Source organism: Neofelis nebulosa, chromosome 3 (genome assembly GCF_028018385.1).
Source record: "Neofelis nebulosa isolate mNeoNeb1 chromosome 3, mNeoNeb1.pri, whole genome shotgun sequence".
Taxonomy (NCBI): Eukaryota; Metazoa; Chordata; class Mammalia; order Carnivora; family Felidae; genus Neofelis; species Neofelis nebulosa.
This window is the reverse complement of record NC_080784.1, coordinates 98,390,557-98,406,780: the sequence shown is the minus strand read 5'-3', so window position 1 is coordinate 98,406,780 and position 16,224 is coordinate 98,390,557. Positions and strand designations below refer to the sequence as shown.

General features: G+C 36.0%; 1 protein-coding gene across 2 annotated transcripts in view; it reads left to right on the top strand.

Annotated features, from left to right (window-relative positions):
• Window positions 1-16,224, top strand: part of HSPA4L (heat shock protein family A (Hsp70) member 4 like) — a 51,344-nt gene that overhangs the window by 7,826 nt on the left and 27,294 nt on the right. For both annotated transcript variants that reach the window (XM_058721419.1, XM_058721418.1), the window contains exons 3-7: window positions 5,545-5,602; window positions 7,699-7,839; window positions 10,021-10,143; window positions 13,758-13,857; window positions 14,216-14,349. In XM_058721419.1, coding sequence (XP_058577402.1) covers window positions 5,545-5,602; window positions 7,699-7,839; window positions 10,021-10,143; window positions 13,758-13,857; window positions 14,216-14,349 — 556 coding nt within the window. The remainder of the gene's footprint in view (window positions 1-5,544; window positions 5,603-7,698; window positions 7,840-10,020; window positions 10,144-13,757; window positions 13,858-14,215; window positions 14,350-16,224) is intronic.

Below are 16,224 nucleotides of genomic sequence, written 5' to 3'. Positions count from 1 at the left end.
CAGTATTTGGAAAATGATGCTATAAAGCAGTGGTTCTCAGTTAGAGATTTTGCCTCTTAGGGTACATCTGACAATATCTAAAGATGCATTTTTGGTTGTCTGTCTGGGAGTGAGGAGTTGGGGGGATGGGGGAAGGGTGCTACTGCCATCTCAGGAGCCCCTGATTTAAACCAGTTGATTGCCCTCTCATATCATCATTAATTCAGCCATTGTTTTCTTAGCATGTGCTTGATAATAATTGTGATCTTAGGGAAATTGGCAAGGGAAAGCTGAACATTTTTAAAATAGGGCTATTTTTTAAATCAAAGTGGTAAAATCAAGAGGCTTTGAATTCTTAGTGGAGATTGACAAAGAAGTAAACAAATTTAAAGAGAATGGACCTCTTAGGTGAGAATGAGAAGTCTCATAGTCTGTTGACAGTATGTGTTTTCTCCAACCTGATTGGTTTTGGCCTTATAAAAATAGACTTTATAAGAGAGAAAGAAAGTTAATCTTTAGTTTTAAGGGAAGATACAAATACAGCTTTCTTAAAGTATCACCTGTCATTTGGTTTTTATACCCCTCCTTTGTTAAAAGTGACATAGGACATTTAGTGACATAGGACATTTAGACATTGTTTGTTTAGAATTTTTGGCATTCTCTGAGAATCTGGGACTACCGCTAGGGTGGCAATATCACTTTGAAAATTAAAGATTTAAGGGGCACAGTGCCTGGGTGGCTCAGTCGGTTAAGCGTCCGACTTCGGCTCAGGTCGTGATCTCGCAGTCCGTGAGTTCAAGCCCTGCGTCAGGCTCTGTGCTGACCGCTCCGGAGCCTGGAGACTGCTTCAGATTCTGTGTCTCCCTCTCTCTGACCCTCCCCCGTTCATGCTCTGTTTCTCTCTGTCTCAAAAATAAACAAACATTAAAAAAATAAATTAAAAAAAATAAAGATTTAAGGGGCATCGTAAACCCTGTATTTTTTTGTTTGTTTTTAGGTATAAAATGGAATTTCTAAAGAGTTGAAATAAACCATAGAAAGTATAATATAAATAAATTATTGTGGTATACATTTGGGTAAACTATTGAATATTAAACTATTGAAACTACTTTATAAAAACACTTATGTAGGCTGAAGTGTGGTATAATGTGTTTATTTCCCTTGGTGTTAGTAAAGTCAGGTAAAAGTTTTGAGAGATACTAGGTATTTTTATTTTTCTGAAAATATTTAGCAAGTATTTGTTTAATGATTGCATTCAAAAATCTTTTTGAAAGAAATTGAAGGAATTTGAAGCCTTTTAGCTATGTGAGGAAGGTTTTCTGCATATGGTAACTGGGTATTTTCAAGCTATAACATTAAATTGTTTCAACTTTAAAGTTGTTTTTTAACTTAGAGAATAATAATGGAAACTCACTGTTCAGTTTTTCTGTGAAGTGGTATGTGTGCAGCATAGTTCAAAGAATCTAGCACTTAGTAAATTATAGTTGAATCAATGTTATTTGATACTAGCGTTCTAACAGAAGGTAAGTTCTTAAAAATCAACTGAATAAGATTTTCGGTACACTCAAGTGATGGTAGCCTAGTATTGAAAAATTTTAAATGTTCGTAAGTGTGTCCAAATAATGGAATTGAGAGAAAGATTATAATAAAGTAGTCTAAGAGACGGCAAATCCATATTTTCTCTGATGAACTGAAGGATGGAATGCCAACCTCCACATAGATAACCATATTGGGTATGCAAAATCTCTTCTGTTGGGGACTATGTTGAACTGAATTATTTGGAAGATGATTTGCTTGGATGTCTCAAATGTACCTCAATCTCAGCATATCCAAATTAGCACTTGTGATGGTCCATCCTCAAACCTGTTCTTCTCACAGTGTTTTCTGGCTCATTAAATGGCACCCTCTGGGGGCACCTGGGTGGCTGAGTCAGTTGGGCATCCACAACTTTGGCTCAGGTCATGATCTCGCAGTTTGTGAGTTCAAGCTCCGTGTCAGGTTCTGTGCTGACGGCTCAGAGGCTGGAGCCTGTTTTGGATTCTGTGTCTCCCTCTCTTTCTGCCCCTTCCTTGCTCGCATTCTCTCTCTCTCTCTCTCTCTCAAAAATAACATTAAAAAAAAAATTTTTTTTTTAAATGGCACCACTCTCTACCCTCGTATGCAAATGAGAAACTTAGACATTAGTCTTGATACTTGCCTCTTCAGAGCTCTTACCTGTTTCGGCACTGTTCAGTAAAAATGTTAGCCACATGCATAAATGTTCTAGTAGTTACATTAAAAAGATAACAGGTGAAATTAATTTTAATATATTTGATTTAATTCTATATATCCAGAATCTTATTTCCGTATTTTAAAATCAATGAGATATTTTATATTTTTATTTTTTTAAATTTTTTTTTTAATGTTTGTTTATTTTTGAGACAGAGACAGAGCGTGAACAGGGGAGGGGCAGAGAGAGAGGGAGACACAGAACTTGAAACAGGCTCCAGGCTCTGAGCTGTCAGCACAGAGCCCGACACGGAGCTAGAACCCACGAACTGTGAGATCATGACCTGAGCCGAAGTCGGACGCTTAACCGACTGAGCCAGCCAGGTGCCCCTATATTCCTTTTTAAATACTAAATCTTCAAAGTCCAGAGTATGTTTTCGCACCTAAAATAAGTACATTTCAAATCATACCAGTCACATCACATGTGACTGGTGGCTACCATATTGGACAGTGAAGATACAGTCTGTCACCAAGTCCTTTGAGTTTTACCTCCTAAGTATCTCTTAATTCCTTCTCCCCCTGTCTCAACTGCCATCACCCTGAATAAAGATTACTGGTAACTTCTAGCCTTTGTCCCATCAGGTCACACTGTGGCCAAAATGATCTCTGCCAAAGCTCCTTTACTTCCACCCCCTTATCATTTACTCTTCCTCCAAATCTCATCATTTCCTTGGGTAAGCCTTTCCTGATCCTCCTCCTCTAGGTCAATTCTGTTACCTACTGTTTTTTTGTTTTTTAAGTTTGTTCATTTATTTTGAGAGAGACAGAGACAGTGCTAGCAGAGGGAGGGAGAGAGGGAGAGGGAGAATCCCAAGCAGGCTCTGCACTGTTAGCACAGAGCCTGATGCAGAGCTCAGACTCACAAACCTCGAAATCATGACCTGAGCCTAAACTAAGAGTTAGACGTTTAACCAACTGAGCCAGACAGGCACCCCTGTTATGTACTCTTATAGCACTATGTATACCTTCTGTTGTAGCACCTAGTTTACTTTCATTTGTGAGTCTATAGCACTTGTAAGTTCCAAGAGCCAAAACCACGATTTTTCCCCCTCTAACAAGAGTGCCAGGCATAATTACTCAACCAGAATCTGTTAAATTAACTAAATGAACTTAACTGCCCTCCTTTAAAATGCAGTAGTCCCCAATATAACAGTGTATTGTTCAACCCTTAAACACTGTACTGGGGGCGCCTGGCTGGCTCAGTCGGTTAAGCATCTGACTTCAGCTCAGGTCATGATCTCACACTTCGTGGGTTTGAGCCCCATGTTGGGCTCTGTTCTGACAGCTCATAGCCTGGAGCCTGCTTTGGATTCTGTGTCTCCTTGTGTTTCTGCCCCTCTGCTGCTTATACTCTCTGTCTGTCTCAAAAATAAATGTTTAAAAAAACAACACTGTTCTGGGATTTTTTCCTTTTTTTTTTTTTTTTTGTCTTACATATGGGTAAGAAATGTTCTCTTCATTGTTCAGAAGACTTTAATGAATTCCCTTTACCTAATGAAATAAATTTCAAATTTATAATCTGTCATTTGAGGCCCTGTATAATCTAATCCTGAAAGTATCTATCACAGTGTCAAATGAAACTGCCAAGTTGTATTCCCCCTAGTCTCTAAATACGCATTACCCTTAGGAGCCATCTTTCTATTCATTCAATAAGTGTCTTTAGTATATTGCCAGATAATGATCAAAGCCAGTACTATACAGTAGAACTTTGTATTCTACTGTATATCTTTTTTGTTCTGTGTGTATTCTGTTCTCTGTATACCCACCGGCCACTTATGCCTGTTAAGCCCTTGAAAGTTCGCTGTTGAGCACTTGAAATGTGAATAATGTTGAGGAACTGAATTTTTTATTTTGGTTAAACTTTACTAGCCACACATATAGCTAATGGCTGCCATATTGGATAGTGGAGATCAAGGGAATGGGGCACGCATTATCTGCCCTCATGGAGTTCATGCCCTATTATGTGGCGATATAGTCAGTAAATAAATCGTATCAGATGGTGATACATTTTGCAGGAAAATAAAATTGGGTAAACAGAGGAGATGTATATGTTTGGGAGGAGCAGAAAATGTTATTTATAGAAGATAGGAAAGATGTTAATTATAAGCTGATGTTTGAGCAGAGACCTGAAAAAAGTGAGAGTGAGTGCAAGCCATATGGGTGTATTTAGAAGTGTTCCAGAAATAGAGGACAGCATGTACAAAGGACCTGAGGAAGAAGTGTGCTTGCCCTATTCTAGAAATAACAAGGAGACCAGTGTACCTAGATTGAAGCTACAGGGTAGAGCAGCCAAGGACCAGACCAGAAAGGACTTTATTGGCTGTTGGGGACACTTAAGCTTTTGCTTTGTGAGACAAGACACCATTGGAGGATTTTCAGCAGGGGAATTTCATGACCTTAGTCTTTAAATGGATCACTCTGGTTATCATATTGAGAATAGATGTATACTTACATACCAGAAATGTCCTTTTGAACAAGACAGATGGCTATTAAAATGTTTTGTCTTTCAAATCTTAATTCACAAATCACCTCTTTTACTTGCTTTTCCTAAGCCTAATCATATAGAAGTAATTATTCTTTTTTGTTAGTGTATCACAGTTCTATATGCTGATTTTTTTCAGTAAACTATAAATTCTCCAGCGGCAGTGATGGTAGCTAGTATGCCCACAATGCTTGTAAATATTTATTGGTTGAGTGAATAATAACCTGTAATTACAACTAAAATCATAGAAACACTTTCTTGAATTTTAACATGAAATGATATTTTGATGAAAATATTGCTCTACATTTGCCTTAAAATTATATCTAAATACAGTAATTAAAAAGCAGTGATAGTGTTCAAAGCATTGTCTATATTCATTTAATCCTCACACAACCCTGTGAGTAGGTATTATTATCATCATTATCTTCCAGATGGGAAACGGCGACAAATAATGGTTAGGTAATTTCTACAAGATTATAGAGCCTGGATTTAGATTCATTCAACCTGGCCTTATTGAACTCAGTTAATTTTTTTAGTAGGTCATAACCAGTAGAATTTGAAAAATAATTTTGGGGGCCAACATAGCATCTCCAGGTATTAGCATTTATTCTGAAAATTCTAACCTTTATTCTGACCACTGTTCCATTACTTATGAAACAAAAATATGCAAAATTCTGATGTTCATTAATCTATTTTTAGAATATACATGATTATGTTAATCCATTTAATTCATTTTTTCATAAGGAGAAGCAGAATAATGGCATATTAATGTAAACCTACACTGAAAATAAACTTTGTGTTTTTCTCCCATTTAGGGCCTGTATATCTTTGGGATCGAGAACTCGAGCCATTGGAAATGCAGCTAAGAGCCAGGTAAATTGTTAATGTAGATGTTTTGACTTACAGGAAGAATTAATGGAATCTTGGTAATTAAGCTTCCACTTTATGTAGTTAAGAGTGAAAAAAGAGGAAGGGAAATTGGACAGACCTTGATGTCTTTGTATTTTAATAGATATATTTTGCTTTGGGGGTTGCAAAATATTTCTTAAATTTTATTAAAAAGAAAAAAAAGTCTTTTTAGAGTTGTGAAGTTAGGATGTTGCTACCCTGTGACACCACTTTTTCCCTGTATGGTCACTTTTCTATGAGGTGGTATCCTATCTAGTATATACACTTCAATTAGTAAGTGATGTCTTACTGCAAAAAGAAGGTAGGAAAGATGGAAGAACTAATTTCCAGAGTAACCCAATGTAGCTACTTTACATGGAATCAGTTTAAGTATTCATATTTCTAGGCTTCTGAAGTGTTATGAATACTGCAAAAAGAAGGTAGGAAAGATGGAAGAACTAATTTCCAGAGTAACCCAATGTAGCTACTTTACATGGAATCAGTTTAAGTATTCATATTTCTAGGCTTCTGAAGTGTTTGTAAATGGAACATTTACTTTTAATATCCTTATTACAGGTTCATTTTCCTTGGACTTTATTTCCCTAAACCAAAAGCCCTTAACAATTACTTCTTACATTTTAATGTGTACCTGGGTTTTTTCCTCATAAAATAACTTTGTTTAATGGGACTTTTTTCCCTCATGACTTTGTAGGAGTAATTAACTCCTTTATCTAGGAATTTCTGCTTAAGATTTTGTCAAGGTTGTCTTCTAATTGGCCTATATATGAAACTGTTTATCTTCTCTTCCACTTTCATACTGTATGTAAACAAATGTTGAGTTTGTTTCAAAATGACTTCTTCACTAAAGTTTACATTTCATATTCTGTTTGATCTTCTAAGTGTATGATTGATATCAGAGTCTCTGCAGAAAGCAAACTAAAGTTATTCCTGTAAAGAGACCAATGTGGTAATTGAGCATCCCCGTAGCATTTATCTCGTAATTGAAGAGCAAGATCTATTTGGCTTTAACTAAGAGGACAACAACTGGATCTCAGTGATATTCTATAGTTTGCACTACATGTTCTAGTTAAGAAAAAATTACTTTCCTAAAATATAAGCCATTTACAAATTAAGACACTTTAATTTAGCATCATGCTCCATAAAAGAAGTTTAAATTTACTAGCCTTGGAGCAGTTCTCAACAATGAGAAATTTCACAGAGAAGAAAAGAAAAATGGTGCAATAAGGAAGACAGTTTCAATAAAAACACAGTAATGAAAGTGGAAGGAAATAAAAAGTACTAATTCACTTAAAGCAAAAGTGTTGAGGGAAACCGTAGAGATGAGTTGTAGATTGATTTTCACTGTATTATTTGAAAACATTTACACTTTTGTTCTTTCTTTTTTGAAAACATTAATTTTGAGTCTACATTCCTAGGATAGGATAATTTGAGGGGCAATAGTTAAGATGCATACATTCTTTAAAAATTTTATTTTATTTTTGGGGGCGCCTGGGTGGCGCAGTCGGTTAAGCGTCCGACTTCAGCCAGGTCACGATCTCACGGTCTGTGAGTTCGAGCCCCGCGTCAGGCTCTGGGCTGATGGCTCAGAGCCTGGAGCCTGTTTCCGATTCTGTGTCTCCCTCTCTCTCTGTCCCTCCCCCGTTCATGCTCTGTCTTTCTCTGTCCCAAAAATAAATAAACGTTGAAAAAAATTTAAAAAAATAAAAATAAAAATAAAAATTTTATTTTATTTTTGAGAGAGAGAGCATGAGCGGGGAAGAGGGGCAGAGGGAGAGACAGTCTTAAGGAGCCCAATGCAGGGCTCAATTGCAGAACCCTGGGATTGTGACCTGAGCCAAAATCAAGAGAATCCGATGCTCAACCACCTGAGCCATCCAGGCACCCCTAAGGTGCATACATTTCTTACTGTATAATTTTACTAGTAGCTGGAAGGCAGATAAATGAATGATTGTGTGTAATTCTAAACTTAAATGTGTAGAATTGGTGGTTTAAAAGTATAGCATAGTGTTCATTTTGCATTCATTAAGTAATTGATAAAGAAAAGTGTTTACTGTCAACAGATAGTCACAAATGTAAGAAATACAATTCATGGCTTCAAAAAGCTTCATGGGCGATCATTTGATGATCCCATTGTGCAAACTGAAAGGATCAGGCTTCCTTATGAACTGCAGAAGATGCCTAATGGAAGTGCAGGAGTTAAGGTAAGCTTTATATTCCCAGAGTACAAACATATTTAAATTCAAGAAAACAAATACAATATTTCCTATTTGTAATTTAACTTTTTTTGTCTGGACACAGTACACGTACCAAGGTATAGACAGTTTTTGTTGTAATCTTTAGTGAGTGCAAAAAAATTCTAATTAGATAACCTTTTAAATCCAAACAGTACTTTTATTGTCAAGAAAAAATGATCATTATTTGGAGAACTTTTAAATTTTTTTTTTTTTCAACGTTTTTTATTTATTTTTGGGACAGAGACAGAGCATGAACGGGGGAGGGGCAGAGAGAGAGGGAGACACAGAATCGGAAACAGGCTCCAGGCTCCGAGCCATCAGCCCAGAGCCCGACGTGGGGCTCGAACTCACGGACCGCGAGATCGTGACCTGGCTGAAGTCGGACGCTTAACCGACTGCGCCACCCAGGCGCCCCTGGAGAACTTTTAGAAGTGAACTGTTTTCAATTTCAAGCGATAAAGGCAGAGGCATAAGTGATTTAGAAAAATAGACCCCAAAGCTATATTAATTGCTATATTAAAGCAAACTTCTTCAAAGTGAGAGATGGATTCTTGGTTTTTAATTCTACATCCCGAGACAGTAAGTTATAGATTGGTTAACAAAACATGTTTCTGTTGATTTTGCAAAAACAAAATACCTCAAAACACATAGAGTTACCATGTGACCCAGCATTTTTACTTAGTTGTATACACCAGAGAATTGAATGATATGTGCACACAAAAACTTGTACATGATTATTCACAATAGCATTATTCGTAATAGCCAAAAAGTGGGAACAACCCAAGTGTTCATCAGCTGTTGAGTGGATAAAGAAAATGTACCTATACAATGGAATATTATTTAGCCATAAGATGGAGTGAAGTACTGACACATAATTCATACAGATGAATATGGCACAAAATATAACACAGATAGATTGTGCTGCTTGAGAGAGAAGCTCTTCATAACTCTTCCAGAGTTTAGTGTTTTGTTTTGTTTTGTTTTGTTTTTTAACGTTTATTTTTGAGACAGAGACAGAGCATGAACAGGGGAGAGTCAGAGAGAGGGAGACAGAATCTGAAGCAGGCTCCAGGCTCTGAGCTGTCAGCACACAGCCCGACGCGGGGCTAGAACTCACGGACTGCGAGATCATGACCTGAGCCGAAGTCGGCCGCTTAACTGACTGAGCCACCCAGGCGCCCCTGGAGTTTAGTGTTAATAGAGTAAAATTTTGTTCACTGAGGAAACAAGTTACAGGACAGTTTTTTCCTCTGTAACTGTAGTTATTATATGGGTTCCAAGGTAGCTTTTTATTGCTTATAAATTTATTATTATTTTTAAAGGGTTTGATTACTTAAAGCCGTACGTCTTCCAATATTCCTTTGTTAAGCACTGTAAAGTTTCCTTTCGTGTGCTTAAATGCAACCTACTCTTAAACCTATGTATAAGATGAAGTAGTTATTTGGTCTAAAAAAATAGTAAAAATTTCATATATATAGATCTAATATTTAATTTTATTTTCTAATATTTAATTTATTTACTCCCAGAAACTTTGGAATAATACATACTTTATCTTTTTTTTTTTTTTTAAGTTTAATTATTTCTTTTGAGAGAGAGAGAGAGAGAGAAATCCCAAGCAGGCTCCACACTGTCAGTGCAGAGTCAAGCAATGGGGCTCAAACTCACAAACTGTGAGATCATGATGACCTGAGCCGAAATCGAGCCAGATGCTCAACCGACTGAGCCACCCAGGCATCCCTCTTTTATTTAATTTTTTTTAATAAGAAATTTTCTTTTTCCTTCCTTTCCCTAAAATTGTAAAACGAAAGCTTTCATTTTAAGCCCAGGAAGAGTTCTGACTTTCAAAAGAAAGATTATTTGATCTTTTTCTTATTCATTATGTGCTTGGAAAGTGAATAAAAATTGCTTTGTGAGAGGTGGGGATCTAACACAGGAAGACATTTTTGAAAACAATTTGTTTAATATAATCTGTATAAGGCACTTGAACTTTAGATATAAGAGGTTGTAATATTAGAATAATCTTTTCAGAATATAACTTCCGTGGGCAAAGACTACCTTTTTTCACTTTTGTTTATCCATCATGTATAGAGTAGATGTACACGTTGGATGAATAAATGCCTTAATAAATATCTCAACTTGTGGTTTTAGGTGCGGTACCTAGAAGAAGAGAGACCTTTTGCAATTGAGCAAGTTACTGGAATGCTGTTGGCCAAACTTAAAGAGACTTCAGAAAATGCTTTGAAGAAACCAGTGGCCGACTGTGTGATTTCAGTAAGTTTTACTTCAATAATGAATACTTTTAAATCACACTTTCCAATATATTAATTTTATGTTGAAATATTTTTCTTCCCTTTTCTTTACTCTTATTTAGTAAATAATCTATTCTTTTTTAAAAAATTTTTTTTTATTACGTTTATTTTTGAGAGGCAGAGAGACAGAGTGTGAATGGGGGAGGGGCAGAGAGAGAGGGAGACACAGAATCCAAAGTAGGCTCCAGGCTCTGAGCTGTCAGGCCAGAGCCTGACACGGGGCTTGAACCCACACACTGTGAGATCGTGACCTGAGCGCAAGTTGGACACTCAACCGACTGAGCCACCCAGGCGTACCGTAAATAATCTAAATCCATTTTTATTTTTACATTTTAAAAAGCCCACCTTATTTGATAAAGTTTAGGATTGGGTTTCCCCTAAAGTCCATTGTGATAATCAGCGAATCTTAAAACCTATGTATGTGATTAGTGACTGCTATACTTGTCCCACTTATCCCTAAGAATCTTTCCTGGTCGCCATTAACTTCTCACCTGTAGGGACCTTAACATTTTATGGCAAAGTTGAAAATTTCCAGCTAGGTATTTGAGATAATATATGTTCTGTATCAGAAAGAAAAATTCTTTTTTAAAAAAATTGGATATATTTAACATGTTATACTTTCAGAAATTTTGACATGCTTACACAAAACCATCATCAATCACTATCAGTATAATAAATATTTATCACTCCCGAGAATTCCCTTGTGCCTTCCTTAAAAGAACAATTGTTTACAGATAAGGCGTGCAACATGATGCTTTGGCACACATACACATGGTGAAATGATCATGATTACTGCAGTTGAGCTAATTAACATACCCATCTCATGTAGTTTTTTTTTGTTTTGTATTTGGTTTTTTGGTGGCAAGAACACCTGAGATGTACTTTATTAACAGATTTCCAATATACAATAACAGTATTACTAACTTTAGACACCATGGGCTGTACATTAGATTTCTAGAATTTATTCTATATAACTGAAACTTTGTACTCTTTGGCCAGTATCTCCCCATTTCCTCCACCTCCTAGGTCATAACCACCACTCTACTCTCTGCTTCTGTGAATTCAACTTTTGTAGATTCCACATGTAAGTGAGATCATGTATATTTTTCAGAAAGAAAAGGTCTTTTTTTTTTTTTTTTTTTCAACGTTTTTTATTTATTTTTGGGACAGAGAGAGAGACAGAGCATGAATGGGGGAGGGGCAGAGAGAGAGGGAGACACAGAATCGGAAACAGGCTCCAGGCTCCGAGCCATCAGCCCAGAGCCTGACGCGGGGCTCGAACTCACGGACCGCGAGATCGTGACCTGGCTGAAGTCGGACGGTTAACCGACTGCGCCACCCAGGCGCCCCAGAAAGGGTCTTTTTTAAGGGATTTCTTCAAACATTTCATCATTTACTCTATCCCTTGAGATCCTATTATATATTGATAACTTTTTTAAGTTACTTGTCATCACCTAAATGTGAATGTATTCTTAATACTATTAACTTTCACTATAAAAGTTCAAGAGTCTAATGTTACCAGAAAAAAAGAACCAGATTATGAACTCTTCAGTGAATTTAGTAATTAGATTTTTTATAGGGATTTAGAACTTTTTTGAGAGAAAAATAATGGAGTTTAGTATTTCGTTTTCCAGCCATTTAGTAATAGCAAATAATAGTTTACCATTGGCCAGGCACTGTTACAGGCACTTAATGTGTATTAACTCATTTAATCCTCAGAACTACTTTGTGAGGGTAGGATTTTTTTTTTTAATTTTTTTAATGTTTGTTTATTTTGACAGAGACAGTGTGTGAGCAGTGGAGGGGCAGAGAGAGAGGGAGACACAGAATCTGAAGCAGGCTCCAGGTTCTGAGCTTTCAGCGCAAAGCCCTATGTGGGGCTCGGACTCATGAATATCATGAGATTATGACCTGAGCCAAAGTTGAACACTTAACCAACTGAGCCACCCAAGCACCCACAGGATAGGATATTTTTAACTCTAGTTGTACAGGTGAAGAAACTGAGACACAGAGATGTTAACTTGCCCCAAATCAACAGAGCTGATAAGTGGTAGAGCCAGAAATCAAACCCAGATAGTTCATTCCCAAGCCTCTGCTTATAATTTTTCCATTACACTGCCACTTGAAAGTATGCATCAAAGTGGTTTAAAAATCCATCTTAAATTCAAATCCATCCCTATTAACTATACTTGATAACATTTTCACATCAGAAATTAGTGTCAGAAGAGAGCATTATGAACTTCTCAGCCATTATTTACTTTATAGTTGATGCAGTAGACCCATTGTGAACTGCACCAGGGGAAGTATTTTCTGCTTTATGCACTACTGTATCCCTAAGTGGCTAGAAAAGTATCTAGTACGTAAGTGCTCCATGAGTATTAAATGAAGCCTGTGTTATAATTTAGATTTTTGTCAGAAGGATAATACAAAAATTAGGATAAACAAGTTTATTGAAATTCAAGTTCTTTTCCTGTTGTTAATAGGAGTTAAATGAAATTTCTAACTTCATAAAGCAATAAAATTGGAGGAGACAATTTACTTAAAATTGGAAGAGCCCCAAGTCATTTTATACATGAGTATACTTAATTAGCTTCTTAGAAATCTATCTGTAGACACAAATCAAAGACCTTCTTAGTTTGATAGAACTAGGTAAATCTTTTTAATGTTTACTTATTTTGAGACACAGAATAAGAGACACAGAGCAAGACACAGAGCAAGCACGGGAGGGGCAGCAAGAGAGGGAGAAAGAGAATTCCAAGCAGGCTCCGAGGTGTCAGTGCAGAGCTTGAACGAAGGAACCATGGAGATCATAAGCCAAAATCAAGAGTCAGATGCTTAACCGACTGAGCCACCCAGGAACCCCTAGAACTATGTAAATCTTAACTATAAATTTGAGTTTCAGTTTATGTTTTAATAGTAATATAGTTAATGTTTTTTGTTGATTTTAAAAGAAACGTATGTTCCTTGTAAATCTCCTGCAGTATAGTTACCCCCTCCTTTTGAGATCATAGCCATTGTAAACCTTTGGGTATTGTATTTTTCTGAGTAGCCTATACCTATACAAAAATCATGCTACACATGTCCTTTTTTCTAATGTAGTATAGATACTGTTCCATGACAATTCATATCTGCCTGATTCTAACAGCCACATAGGATTCTGTTATATGGATTTACCATGATGTAGTTAATCAATCTCATTTTAATAGTCTTGGGTTTTCAGCCTTTCATTGTTAAAGATGAACCAACATATTTTTTTTCATAGAGCCAACCAACACAAGAAGGATTTATTGAACATATTTGGAAACACTGCATTATTCCATCTTATTAATTGCTTTAAATTTGTGTTCATACTTTAGGTCAACACTTGATAGTATAGAAATTGCCAAACTTTAAAAAAAAGAAAGAAAGAAAACTAGTATTTTTTTCTTGTTTATTTAAACTAGTATTTTTTTCTTATTAGAACACCATTCTTTGCCTTAAGCTGTAAATTTTATTACATTTATTTTACATTTTTAATTGATGAAATGTTTAAAATCTGTTACATCAAACTAATATATTAGTGTTTTAAAATACCAGATTCCTAGCTTTTTCACTGATGCTGAGAGAAGATCTGTGATGGCTGCAGCCCAGGTTGCAGGTTTAAATTGTTTAAGGTTGATGAATGAAACTACAGCAGGTGAGCACTTTGGAATTTAAAATCACTGTCAGAAAAATACCGTTCTAGTTTTTTCTAATTAATATAAAACATTTCTCTTTCTTTTAACTCTATTATGTACTAGTTCCTGTAACCTTTTGTTTAGGAGTACAGTATTTTGGCAGAAGTTAAACATGTCTTCTGTTCGCAATAAGAATCATCTATGTTACAGAGTTATGGGTAGAAAAGAAATAAAAATCAAGTGATGAAAAGTTAATTTACCTTGAAATTAATATTTATATTCTTCTGTGTGTTAAAGTGCAACATCAAAGTGACTTATATCTTGTTTTCCATGTGATTGCTATCTTGACATTAACCTAATTTCTTTGTTCTTACACAGTGGCACTAGCATATGGAATTTATAAACAGGATCTTCCCCCATTAGATGAGAAACCAAGAAATGTAATATTTATTGATATGGGACATTCTGCCTACCAGGTCTCGGTTTGTGCTTTTAACAAAGGAAAACTTAAAGTAAGTAAATAAATGATTTGCTATGTATTAAGTTTAATGGTTAAGAGCATGTAAGACTATATAGAGAACCTTAGTGCGTGAGTTTAAATCCTGGCTCTGCCACTTAAAAATTGTGACCTTGAGCAAGTTACTAACCTCCTTAAATCTCAGCCTCTACACTTAAGGGGATAGTACCAGTAATTTCCTCAGAATTTTTGAGGACAAATGAGTTAATATATATATAATATGCTTAGAATGCCGTAGAGTATATCCTGTAGTAGGTATTGGCTATTTTTATTGTCAAGGTGTTAAGCAGCTATCAGGGAGCATTAAGTACACCCTATCCATAAATACATTTAGGAAACACTTTCTAAAATGATTCTCTTTGTTTTTGTAAACCTTCCTATCCAAGAGTTTTAATCATAAGTTTCTGTAGTGTGCCATTGTTCTAGTGCTTACCATTTTATAGTTTGTATTTATTTTTTAAATGTTTAATTTTTGAGAGAGTGTGCATGCACACGAGTGGGGAAGGGGGAGAGAGAGAGAGAGAGAGAGAGGGAGGATCCTAAGCGGGCTCTGCACTGAGAGCAGAGAGCCCTATGCGGGCTTGAACTCACAAACTGTGAGATCATAACCTGAGCCGAAGTCAGATGCTTAACCAACTGAGCTACCCAGAGACCCCTCTATTTGATTTTATATTCATTTTTATGTTGATTATCTTATCCATACTTACGTTCTCGTTCTCTCTCTCTCTCCATTTATTCACATGTATAGAATTTACTTAGAAGATGAACTGCTTTGGATTATCCAACACCTTTTAGAGCCTTTTGTCTCATAGTTTATAGTAACATCCTTGTAAAAACTTGAGAAAACTCAAGGGAAATGACTCATAATGAATTAGTAAATTAGTTTAATCTTTGGTATTTAGTCCTGAATTTTAACTGAAGAACATTTGCTTTCCTTTTTGGTATATACCATAGAGTAGCCATATTGTGGCCCTTCTGTCCAGGAGGATGCACATTGGCACAAGTCACATACCCAACACAGTTTTGGATTTAATTCGGGGTAGTTCTGGACCTAGCGAGAAGTCTTTCCATGGATTCTCCATGCTAGTCTGTGGGATGACCTCTCAATGAGATTATACTTAAAACCTTCTGTAGGGTTTACTGTTGTTCTACCACATATTCTTGTGAGAAGAACCTGATGAACCACATCAGCAGTGGAGTTCTATTTTTTTTACTGGTGACTAGCATAAGTAGTCATTTTTGCCCTCTATCCTCAGGAGAGCGACTAGATGTCTTGCTCCTGTGTTTTCAGTAGTTATAATGTTGAAGTTCTGTGACTTGTCTGCTCCTCTTCCATCCATCTGCTATATTATTATATCAAATTCTTGTCTTTCCTCTTTTTTTCTATTTTATTTTTTTGGTCTTTCATGTATTTTTTTGTTCCTTCTATATTTTTATTAAAAAAATTGCTTTTTGTTTTTGTTTTTTTTTAATAGTAGGCAGAAAGCCTAATTCCTGACCTGTAAATTGACCAATTGTAGTATTTTAGATTTAATCTTTTTTTTTTTTTTTTTTTTTTTTAAGATTTATTTTTAAGTAATCTCTACACTCAGTGTGGGGCTTGAACTCACAACCCTCGGATAGGAGCCAGGCACCCCTAGATTGAATCTTTGGATTGGCTTTTCTTGGCTGTTTTGTTATGGTTACATGTGTAGGACTCTTTCCTTGCTCTCTTAAACTTGGTTTTTGGCCTACCTGTTGAGTGCATTGTAGAACCAACAGATGTGAGATAATGAAATTTTAATTGTAATAACTCCCATTATTTCAGAAATAGAATTATAATTATGATATATGGATCTACAACCCAAAGCAGATAATTCAGAGTGGGTGA